The sequence below is a fragment of the Crocodylus siamensis genome, chromosome 15, assembly GCF_052110815.1.
Source record: "Crocodylus siamensis isolate JL-2025a chromosome 15, ASM5211081v1, whole genome shotgun sequence".
NCBI lineage: Eukaryota > Metazoa > Chordata > Crocodylia > Crocodylidae > Crocodylus > Crocodylus siamensis.
The window spans coordinates 49,798,926-49,810,796 of NC_143409.1; the positions used below are offsets into that span (position 1 = coordinate 49,798,926).

Genomic DNA, 11,871 nt, shown 5'->3' on the forward strand with positions numbered 1-11,871 from the left:
TATGTGGCCCTTATGCCTCAGAGGGCCCACAATGTCTATCCTCAGTCTTTGAAAGTCCGGATCAACGATAGGGAAGGGCTGCAGGGGAGCTTTCCTCTTACCCCCACTCTTACCTGTCCGCTGGCACGTCTCACAAGATCTGCAATCCATCACACGCAGGGCTAGCCTGGGCTAATACAAGTTTACCAGCAGCTGCTGGTGAGTCCAGCCCATGCCCAGGTGACCAGCACAGGGCAGACTCTGAGTCATGGTCGGCAGCTGCCGCCTGAATCGATGCGGCACCATGAGCTGGCGATAGGGCTCACAGGACACGGCATGGTTTCTGGGCACCCATAGCCGACAGAGGAGTCCATTATCCCAGACTACCTGTTGTCATTGATCCAGGGTGAACTCTGTTTCTTGCTTCTGGGCCCCCTGTCGGAGTCCCTCCAAGCTGGGGTCTGCTGGAAACTCCTGCTTCAACTCCTCTTGCCCAGCTAGGCAATCAGTGGGACGCTCCGGTGCTTCCCTAAGGGGTGCCCCTTCCTCCAGTGGGCTTTTCGCTGCCACTGACTGATCAGGCCCCTCCACTCAGCAGGGAGACTTGCTACCTGTACCTCAAATAGCTGGTGCCCCACCCCTTTGATGGTCAGGGTCTTTCCAGGGACTATATCTTAATCAATGACACACTGGCCCCTGATTCCACTTCCCCAATGATGGCTCTCCTGTGTACTTTTACCTCCTCTCTGTGAGAGCCATCACCTCCTCTGGGTTTGTAGTCCTGAAGATACAGGTATGCCCCTCACAGTGGCTCAGGGTCCCCCCCTCATTGCACACAGCTGTTGCTCAGCTACAGGCTTGCTGGGGTTGCTCTTCTTTGGGGTTAACACCAACATGCACAGTAATAATAGTAGCAGCGATAGCAATGCTCATAATGACTCCTACTAGTCTTATGTAGAGGCCTGTCCCAGCTCATCCAGAAAGGCTCAGCACATCTCAGTGCCCACACACCCAGTGTCTCAAAGGAAGGCTTAAAAACAGGAAACCTCCCTTACCCACGTAGTGGAAGGGGGTGGGGGCAGGATTCTCACCCAATACCATGTGGCACCCAGCAAAGCCTAGAAGCCTGGGTTCAACCGCATAGGGATAGCTACCCGCAACTAATGGCCGTCCAACCAAGTGACAGGTTGATGAGCACCACCACCCCCTTATCTTTGAAATGAGCTGGGCTGGTTTTTAAAGTGCTGCTTTTTTTCCTCTTCAGACTTGGCAACACTGGCACCATGCCCCCACACCCAGGTGTGTTGATCAAGAAACTTTTAGAAGTGTCACTCCCCACAGGGGGTCCAGCCCTGCTAATCTAGACTTGGCGTGGGGCTGAAGCCCATGGAGAACCTGGATGGTGTTTGGCGTTGGACAAGAGAGGCAGTAAGCTTCCCTGGACCAGAAGCAGAAAGGGGATGTGTGATTCTAGCATGTATTTGCACCCACATGTCAACTCTGCCCTGGGTCCGGTTTCTCTGTGTAGTGAGGAGACAGAGGCAGCTTGAGCTGTGAGTGGCTCCCATTCAGATGAGCAGGGGCTGAGTGTTGCACCCTCAAACCGAGCAGATCTCCCAGTCTGCCTTTGCAGCTGGCCCATGCTCCAGAGGGACCTCTCTCTCTGCTGCCACCCGAGGCTGTTTGGGAGGGCCACGGGGGGCAGTGCTACCAGAGCTGGAGCAGGATCCCAGGATGTTACCCCCAGGCTGTCTCTAGTACCTTGCATTTTATCTGGACAAGTACAAAAAAAGCCAAAGCAAGTTCCTCCCCAAGGGACATGGTGTATTGGAATACTAGTAATCAGGGAACATACCCCAAGTGACAACACGCTGCATTTCACCAAGAGGACATCCTCATACACTTCTCACCCTTCCACAGGAGGTAGGACCTGCCACAGGCTGCACCTCCTTTCCCCCTTCCCACATTTCCCCCAGAAAAGGCACTCTATTGTCCCCTGGCCACAAGCTCCTTCCAAAGTGCAGGGTCTTTGCTGCATAGCAGTATGAGAGTGAGGGCTCAAGTGTGACCAAATCCTGCACCCAATGGTTTGCAAAAGCCCATGGACCACGGTGAATCCTTGGCAAAGGGAACAGGCTCAGAAGTGACAGGGAGACCTGCCCTTGAAAGGGTTCTGGGCCTTGGTTGGTTCCTGACTCTCAGCTCTGGAAAGAGCAGACAGCCCAGCCACAGGGATACCACGTTCAGTGCTGGGGTTTTCTGAGTGTAGACTGCATTACAGAGTGCTGCAAATGGCAAGCGAGCAGCAGGCACCCAGGGGTAGAGCTCTGGAGAGAGGCTCAGAAGCAAAACCTGACAGACTGGGCTCAGGGGGTGGCAGCAGCTCCTTGCAGACCCAACAGGCAAGTGAGTTGGCCAAGGACAGGCGCTGTCTTGTCGGGGGTATCCTATTGGGAAGGCACTTCTCCATAGGGAGGACCAGCTGCTTTTAGGGAACAATGTGGAAGGCACAGGCTCCAAGACTGATACAAAGATCATCCCCTCATAAGTTCCCCCAGTGCCTGGGCTGGCCTCTCCTTAGTGTTTCCTATTAGGCCTTCCCCCCAGTCAAACCCCACGGACAAGCAACTGGGTCCTTCAGGTTCTGCAGTCCCCTACATGGCCCAAAGGCTGCTTGAAATCTTTCTGCACTGCAGCAGCAGGGGGCTGCTTGCCTGAATGCAGCCACTGGTAGGAGCTGAGCACAGAACATCTGCACTGATGGCAGAATTATGGATGCTCCCAGGTGCAGCTGTATTGATGTTTGGCCAGCGGGGACAATTCATGGAAGCTATCCTCGCACACAGATGTCCAATGTAATTTCTCCTGTGTGGATGCATGGGTGTCTGGCCAGGTGGGAGGACTGGTTGGCTCTCTTCCCACACTCTGAGCACTGATGTGCTTTCTGCCCTGTGCGGATGCACTGGTGACTGGCCAGGCTGGAGGATTGGGTGAAGCTCTTCCCACACAAAGAGCACTAACGTGGCTTTTCCTCTGTGTGGATATGCTGGTGTCATGCCAAATTGGAAGAATGGGTGAAGCACTTCCCACACACAGAGCACTGATAATCCTTCTCTCGCATGTGAATGTCACGGTGGATGGCAAGGTGGGAGGAACTGGTGAAGCTCTTCCTACACACAGAGCATTGATGTGGCTTCTCACCTGTGTGGATATGCTGGTGCTGGGCCAGGTGAGAGGACTGGGTAAAGCTCTTCCCACACTCAGAGCACTGATATGGCTCCTTCTTTTTATGGATGCGCTGGTGCAAGGCCAGATAAGAGGAACGGCTAAAGCTCTTCCCACACACCGAGCACTGATATGGCTTCTCCCCTGTGAGGATTTGGTGGTTCATGTCCAGGTCGGGGGAATGAGTGAAGCTCTTCCCACACACAGAGCGTTGATGTGGCTTCTCCCTTGTGAGGATATGCTGGTGCTGGGCCAGGTGGGAGGACTGTGTGAAGCTCTTCCCACATACAGAGCAATGATGTGGCTTTTTGCCTGTGCGGATATGCTGATTAATGGCCAGGTTGGGGGAATGGGTGAAGCTTTTCCCACATACAGAGCACTCATGTGGCTTCTCCCCTCTGTGGATGTGGGCCAGGTAGGATGAACTGGTGATGCTCTTCCCACACACAGGGTGTTGATGTGGCTTCTCTCCTGTGTGGATGCGTTGGTGCCGGGCCAGGTTGAATGAACTGGTGAAGCTCCTCCCACAAAGAGAGCACTGATGTGGCTTTTCCCCAGTGTGGATGCGTTGGTGCCGTACCAGGTGGGAGACCCGTGGGAATCTCTTCCCACACACAGAGCACTGATGTAGCTTCTCTCCTGTGTGGAAGCGCTGGTGGATGGCCAGGTCAGAGGACTGTGTGAAGCTCTTCCCACACACAGAGCACTGATATGGCTTGTCCCCTGTATGGACAAGCTGGTGTCGTGCCAGACGGGAGAAACTGATGAAGGTCTTCCCACACTCAGAGCACTGATATGTTTTCTTCACTTCATGCATGCGCTGATGCACAGCCAGGTGGGATGATTGGATGAAGCCCTTCCCACACACAGAGCACTGATGTGGCTTCTCCTCTGTGTGTATGCGCTGGTGCTGGGCCAGGTATGAGGGCCCGGTGAAGCTCCTCCCACACACAGAGCACTGATATGGCTTCTCCCCTGTGTGGGTGCGTTGGTGCTGGGCCAGGTGGGAAGACTGGATGAAGCTCTTCCCACAATGAGGTGTCAGGGATTCCATCTTGCCAAAACTCCCTTCATTAGTCCTGGCTGGCTCCAGGTTTGCAGGTCCTTCTTCAGGACTCTGCTTCTCAGATCTGCTCAGCAGCCAGGTGCCTCCTGCATGGGGAAAAGAAACTCTAGGTTAGCAATTCTATTCCCTCTGTTGCAATGGACCTGAGAGCATGACTGGACCTTGGCACTTATGATTTAAGAAAACAAGGTCTCCCTGTCAAACCCCACGTGCTGTGGGTGAAAGAGGGGCACGTTTCTGTGCTGGGCTAATGCTCCCTGCTCAGTGAAGGCCAGAACCAGGCCCTTAGGTTTTGTGGCCCAGCTGTCAGCTCCATCCCCTCAGACCCTCCTGGGAGAAATCCATTTGGGACATGTGTTAGGACAGGATCTGAATGGTTACCTGCTGTAATGGGCCCAGGAGACCAAAGATAGAATCAGTGTAAAGGAAGGAGGAGTCTTTCTAAGGCCTGCTCTGTCCCACAGCACTGGCAGGTCTAAGGCAAGATGATGCCAAGTCATCCCCCTGGCTGGGTCAGCATGCACTGGAAGCCAAAGTGCATTGTTAGGACTGGTCTCTAGTACTTGCCCATGATCTCTGGCAATCCTGAGAGCAGCACCTGGTACCAGGGTGGATGGGCTCACAGTGGATTTCTAGGGCTTGCCAAAAATCTTGAGATCTCTTGTATTCCTAGAGACAGACCAAGACAAATCTCCCAATTGGATCACAGATTGACACAGGAGGGACACCAGCAACTGTTAGTGCAAACTTAATGAAGGGGCACTTGGAGGGGCTGGACGTGTTCAGATCAGCAGGCCCAGATGAACTTCACGCAAGGGTGATGAAGGAATTGGCCAGTGTCAGAGCAGAACTGCTGGCACAGCTGTTCAAGCACTCCTGGTATTCCAGTCAGCTCCCAGAGGACTGGAGAAGTCATCTACCTAGACTTTAAGGCCTTCAGCATGGTATCACATTCTGTTCTTATAAATGAATGGACAGGCTGTGATACACAGTCAGGTGGGTGGTAAATTGGCTTACGGGTTGCACCCAGAGAGTGGTGGTGGATGGGTCGATATCGACCTGGAAAGATATGGGCAGTGGAGTCCCGCAAGACTCAGTCCTTGGACCGGTGCTATTCAGTGTCTTCATCGGTGACTTGGAAAAGGGCATAAAGAGCATCCTGTCCAAGTACACAGATGATACCCAATTATGGGGCAAGGTTAACACACCAAAGGTTAGGGAACGGATCCAGGTGGATCTGGACAGGTTGGGAAAATGGGCAGAATGAAATAGGACGCAGTTCAACAAAGACAAGTGCGAAGTTCTGCACCTGGACAAAAAGAACCACTAACACACTTACAGGCTGGGGGACGAATTTCTCACCTGCACAGCAGCAGACAGGGATCTTGGAGTCATAGTTGACTCCAAGATGAACATGAGCCGTTGTTCACCTTATCACATTGACAAGGCTAACCACACTTTATCATGCACTAGCAGATGCATGATGAACAACAGGTCCAGAGAGGTGATGCTTCCCCTCTATGCGGCACTGGTCAGCCCGCAGTTGGAGTACTGTGTCCAGTTTTGGGCACCGCACTTCAAGAGGGATGAGGAGAATCTTGAGAGGGTTCAGAGGAGGCCACTCATATGGTCAGAGGCCTGCAGGCAAGGTCCTATGAGGAGAGACGGAGGGACCTAAATCTCTTCAGCCTTTGCAAGATTAGGCTAAGAGGTGATCTTGTGACTGCCTATAAATTCATCAGGGGAGGGCAGCAAGAAATAGGAGATGCTCTGTTTACTAGGGCACCCGTTGGAGTAACTAGGAACAATAAATTGATGGAGAGCAGATTTAGGTTGGACATTAGAAAAAACTTCTTCATAGTAAGGGCTGCCAGATCTGGAATGGGCTTCCAAGGGAGGTAGGGCTCTCCCCTACATTGGAGTCTTCAAGAGAAGATTGGACAAGCACCTAGTTGGGGTTGTCTGACCCCAGCGCTCTTTCCTGCCCAGGGCAGGGGGTCAGACTCAATGACCTACTGAGGTCCCTTCCAACCCTAACATCGATGAAAGCCTGTGAATTCCACCAACCCTATGGAGCCATTCAATGCAACCTGAGACCAGGGCCTAACGCTTCTTTGGTTCCAAGTCAACCTGACCAGGAGACACCAGACAGACCCCCAGGCCATTCTCTTGTCCTACAATAATGGCCACACAGAGCTGCAACTCACAATACTGATTTCCATCATTCTTTGGGAGAGGGTGGTATAGAGCAGGAGTTGAAAACCAGGGGTACATGTATCTCTGGGGATACTTGGGAAAGCCCCAGGGGGTACATGGAAGCAGCAGAGAAGTGGGGGTATTCGGGAAGTGATGGGATGGGGGGCAGAGCCACTACCATCCACCACTCCATGCTGCCAACATGCTGCTCTCCTGTGCCCAAGTGCCAGCATCACGCAAAAGCAGAGGTTTCACGTCCAGCCGTCTGTCAGCACCACCCCCCTCTGGAAGTGGTACCCACCAGAAGAGGTACCTTGCTTAAAAAAGGTTAAAACCCCCTGCTATAGAGGTACGGCTACCTTGGCCTTGGGGAATCAACTCTTACACTGCTAAATGAAGACAGAATTTAAGACCATGGTATCCAAGGGAAACCAAACCTGTGCCTAAACTTCAGAACAGAAAACTCGCCCGTCTCCTAGCAGCTGTTTTAAGGGAAAGAAGGGAAAGGCCGCTCATCTTCATAGTTTGGAATTTCCGTATGAGGGAACAACATCTGCCTGGATGCACGACTGCATAAGATATTCAAGGTGAGAAACCTGAAAAGGCAGCATCAGGCAGGTCTGCAGGTTCCTGGACCCCTGTCACAGTGGGCACGGAGCATTTCTGAGAGGGGAGTCAGGGGAAGGGACAGCCACAACTCACCTGGCAGCAGGTCCTCCGACCTTGAGATGTCACCCCGGTCCTCTTCACCACAGACCCAGAGCTCCTCCTGTCCTCGTACAATGCGGCAGATTAAGTCAGGGGCGGGACCTTGATATCCTGTTTGGGGCAGTAGTTAAAAAGCATTCATGACTGGGTACTGGATGCCAAATAACCAACTGGGATTTGGGGAATGGATCCAATGCTCTAAAGGATTCAACAAGGGCCTGAAATGACAAGGGTTGGCTTGTAAAATGAAAGAGCAGGCACTGACAGACAACAGCCTTCATCACCCAGGTGGTGGGAGGATGGTCATAGGAAAAAAGTACCCACCACTTTGAAGTATAAAACAAGTGTGAAATTGAGAGCGTTCCCAGGGACAGGGGTAGAGATGCAGTGATGTGTGATGTGCTAAAGAGTGGAAAGGAGAAGTTTCACTATTTACAAGGAACCAAAATGAATAGATGCTGGACACATTGGTGACTGGATAACATCTGTCTTATCAGTGTCATTCCAGCCAAAGGAATGGAAGCGAGTTTCTTTTCTGAGAACGTTTAAAGCGAGGCCTGGCAGCAGTGAACAGAATCCAGGACAGATGGCTGATCATGACACTTTTTCTAGGAGACAGGGTCATTCCTCAACAGGGCAGAGGAAGGGAAGATTTTATATCTGCAGTTGCAGTGAAAGCAATCATCCCATCCAGTGGGAGGATCATGCCTCAAGAGGAGATGAGCACACAAGCTGGGAAATCCTTCAGGGTTTGAAACAAAAGTCCTGGGAGTCCTGGATATGGACAAGATAAGGCAGAAAGAGAGACACCTTTTGCAGTACACAGAAGCTAATAATGTAGGTATGGTTGCCATGACCTTTCCTGGGCAACTAAAAGCCTTGGAGCCCTTCCCTAAGGAAGTCCTTTAGGGGAACTTGAGGGAAAAGAAAGCACTACAAAAGCAAATTCACCCAGTATAAGGTAAGTCCCTCAGCCTTGCCCACAAGCCAGAAAATGCCTGTATCAGAGACCTTCTGAAAGTGACAACCCATTTTCACCAGTCCTGCACCAAGCCCACCTCTTTTTATCACCATGATGGGCATCAGACGTGCAGAGGGATGTTGGGAGGAGGAAAAGACAACTTCCATGAACAGCAGAACAAGCTTGGGAGCAGGTCTCCAAGCAAACACAGTCAAGCCAGAGCCTGTGGAGATGAAGACTGTAGGAAGGAACGTGGGCAGAGGCTTCTAGGGAGGTGGAGAAAGAAGTACCCAGATTCCATCGCACGTGCACCAGTCGCTAGATATGGAATCAAGGAAATGCTAATCCCAGGGATGGTAGCGGCATGGGCTGGTAAGACTTCCATTACCCTCTGCTGCTTTGGGTCATAACCAAAGGAGGAAAAAGGGGTTTTAAGCAGCACTGACCGAGCACGCTTGGACTGTTAGACACGTGGGCCAGGACATGCTAGGTGGGACAGGGAAGAAATCGGAACCATTCCCTGTGGAACAGCTGCCAGTGAATTTTTCTACCCAATGAATTGGAGATGACCACCGTGCTGAGAAGGGGAAGGGAGATGCACTCGCCAAGACATGGCTGGATATGGAAGCACTGCGGGTTAAAGAATGGGGAAGACTTGGGTGAAGGCAGCCAGATGGAACAGAGCAGGAAATGTTGGCGTGAAACAAGAGAGATGCATGATCATACATGAAGCCATGGGGAGGATGTGGATATCAACCCCCAGGGAAAAGTTCGAGGTGGAGAGTGCCGAGATGCAGGGAGGAAACAACAAATGTCAGCGCTGACATGGCTGGAGGGAGAAGCAGGAAACAGCGTTACCCAGGGAAACGAGGGCTCGCCAGTTCCTCAGCATCTGGTCCCGGTAAAGCCCCTTCTGTGCCTCTTCCAGCAGCTCCCACTCCTCCCGCGTGAAATACACAGCCACGGCCTCAAAGGCCTCCTGGAGCTGCAGGCACAAGAATTACCCATCAGTGTCTCCTGGTCCAGCTGCCTCCAGCCCCCGCCCCCTCTCCAGAATCCTTCTGCACGACACTGCTCTGCAGGCTGGGCCATGACACCCAGGGGTGCAAAATACCCACTTCTGCACTGACAGGGTATGTGGGTGCAGCCATGGATATAGGGGTCTATGTGCCTGCCTTGGACCAGCTCATCGCTTTCTACGTGCTTGGTAGCCGAGGCAGAATCTTTATATTCTGGCCTCCACAACTGTGGCCTGACCCACTCGTGCCAGCACCCCTGGCTCTTGGCACTGGGGGGCAAGCTCTGGCAAATACTGGCTGAGTGTGGTCGCAGTGCCTATCACCAGAGGCTTGTTGCTCCTTAGGTCTCGCTGCTCCCCAAACTCTTGACAGCAACCCTTGCTCCTCCCAGCCACAGTCCCAGCTGCACTCCCAGCCCCGCTGGAGCTAGTGCCCTGCTCACCTCTGTGCTCTCCGTCTGCTTTCCCAGCCTCCCCTGCCCCTTCTGCAGTTGGCTCCGTTCAGGGGTCAGGGAGCCCCTCTCCCGCAGCCTCCCTGGGGGAGTCCCCGGCAGCTCCAGGTTTGCAGGCCCTTCTTCAGGAGGCTGCTGATGAGCTTCGCTCCTGGTTCCTGCACCTGTGGGTGGGGAAGACAATGCACAGGTCAGGCCTGGTGCTGCTGGCAGGGGACAGCCCTGCTGTTCTCCCGTACTGGCCTGTGACGGTGGTAGCCGCAGGCCTTAGCTTGTATATTGGGGGGGCGGGGGGGAGAGACTGCAGACAACCACTGCAGCACTCAGACCCACGCCCCAGCCTGCACTCAGCTCCTCACCTGGATCTGGAAGGGGCTTCACTCTGGGGCCACGAGGGGGCTGGTCCTGAGGGCCTGGGCTGTCCCTCTGTGCTGCCTCCCCCAGAGGCGCATCCGCAGTTTGGGGCTGTGGCTCTTGCAGCGCCCCAGGGGGCTGCATCCTGGCTGAGGCCAGCTCCTCGACCTTCATGCTCACCGTGACCTGGGGACAAGAGGCACATATCACCGGGGAGCTGGGACTGGGGGATGGGGTGGCAGGAGACATCCCCCAGGCACATCGAGACGGGGCTGGCAGCATCCACGATCGGGGGAAACGCTCCCACATGGAGCTCCTCGTCCTCCACCTGCCCCAGCCAAACCCCCTCAGCCAGGGCCTCCGCCTCGTCCCAGGTTCCCACCCCGCGCCCCGACGCCCAGCTCCGCATCTCCCGGGGCAGGACGGCCAGGGCCAACTCCAGCACCGCCAGCTCCACCGCTAGCGCTCCCGCAGGCGGATGCAGACCTGCCGCGGGCCCTCGGCTCCCGGCAGCGCAGCCCCGGAAGCGCCGGCTCCAGGTTCCTGGCGTGCGGGTGCCACCCCCCGCGCCTCCCGCCGCTGGACCGGCTCCTCCCCGCGCCCCGACCGGCGCTGGTCCGGTAGCCCTCGCAGCTCCGCCCCGGCACCGCGCCCCGCCCCCTCCCGGTCCCGCCTGAGGGATCTCGCCCCTCCTCCTCGGCCCGGGGGCGCCTGCGCAGTGACTGCTCCGCCTCCGCGCCCAGCTGGGCATGCGCAGTGCGTCCTGCCCGGAGGCATCCGGATGCCAGCCGCTGTGGGCGGCGGTTGCGGGCGTGCGCTCGTCGCCAGCACGAGCGGTACGCGCGGCCCCGTGGGCGCGCACAGCCTCACAGCTGCCTCTCACACAAGGGGACGAGGAAAGGCTTTTGCTGACCAGGGGGCCGGGGCCGGGGCCGGAGAGCCCGAGTCCAGCGGGAGAACCACATCTGGGGGCTCGTTTGAGGAGCGTTGGTAGATGCAGGCCGCGGCCTGTTTGCGTTGCCGGCTCCAGCATCGCACTGGTGGTGGCTCATACTAGTCTCGTGGTCAGCCGTGACCCCAAGTCTCTTCGGACGGGGTGCTGGCGAGCGAAGCGTAGGCGCGATGCGGGTCCCCTCTCCCGAGGGCAGCACCTTGCGTTTCTCTCTGCTGAAGGCCATCAAGTTCTCCTCCACCCCCTTCGCGAGCCTGGCCAAGTCTGCTTGAATCCTCAGCCTGTCCTCCAGTGTAACCGTGCTTCCCCACGGTCTGGTGTCATTCGCAACTTAGCCAGCCCGCTACCGACACCTGAATGGAGACCTTCGATAAATCTGTGGAAAAATACCGAACCCCGAGAGAGGCCACTGGTCGCCACGCGCCACGCCGACTTGGTTCCCTCCGTCACTGCTGTCTGGGTCCGGCCCAGAGCCGGTTCCCCAGCCATGGGACCATGAGGATGTCAAGGCCGCAGTTCCCCAATTTTGCCACGAGGACACCATGGGAAACCATGTCACAGGCTTTTTTAAAATCCAAATATATGACAGTATATGAAGTATGTGACATCAACCTCTCCCCCCATCCAAATAGACAACATCAACCTCTCTCCCCTTGTCCGGGTGACGTATCACTTGGTCATAGGAGATGAGGTTGGCCAGGCGCGACCCACCTGTACCATAGCCGTGTTGGCTCTCTCTCAGGATGGTGCCATCTGTCAGCCTGCTAGCAATGTATTCCTTGATAATTTTCTCAAAGATCTTTCTAGGACTGAGATTAAACTGATTGCAATTTCTTGGATCTTCCTTCCCTGCACACACATGCTCTGTCTGGGCTTCGGTGGCTTCCCCTGGCCCAGTTCCCACAGCTGTGCCCGTAGTAGATGGGCCCAGGTCTGTCAGTCTGTTTCTGTCCGTCTGTC

The 11,871-nt window shown here is 55.0% G+C and overlaps 1 protein-coding gene across 1 annotated transcript; it reads right to left on the reverse strand.

Annotated features, from left to right (window-relative positions):
* Positions 1 to 1,766: 1,766 nt before the first annotated feature.
* Positions 1,767 to 10,860, reverse strand: LOC149852690 (uncharacterized). Its single transcript, XM_090029735.1, has 6 exons — positions 10,446 to 10,860; positions 9,965 to 10,145; positions 9,597 to 9,769; positions 8,994 to 9,120; positions 7,169 to 7,285; positions 1,767 to 4,356 (listed from the first exon to the last, which is right to left on the reverse strand). The coding sequence occupies exons 1-6, from the start codon at positions 10,734 to 10,736 to the stop codon at positions 3,032 to 3,034; spliced, it is 2,214 nt and encodes a 737-aa protein (XP_089885861.1). The 5' UTR covers positions 10,737 to 10,860; the 3' UTR covers positions 1,767 to 3,031.
* Between the last annotated feature and the right edge of the window lie 1,011 nt (positions 10,861 to 11,871).

Bases quoted from the DNA above. Each gene is read 5' to 3' on its own strand.
- LOC149852690 (XM_090029735.1), bottom strand. From the start codon at position 10,736: ATGCCTCCGGGCAGGACGCACTGCGCATGCCCAGCTGGGCGCGGAGGC. The intron at 10,146-10,445 runs GTCTGCATCCGC...TCTTGTCCCCAG, and splicing joins GAGCCGAGGGCCCGCGGCAG to GTCACGGTGAGCATGAAGGT. The intron at 7,286-8,993 runs GTAACGCTGTTT...TGCCCCAAACAG, and splicing joins GCGAGCCCTCGTTTCCCTGG to GATATCAAGGTCCCGCCCCT.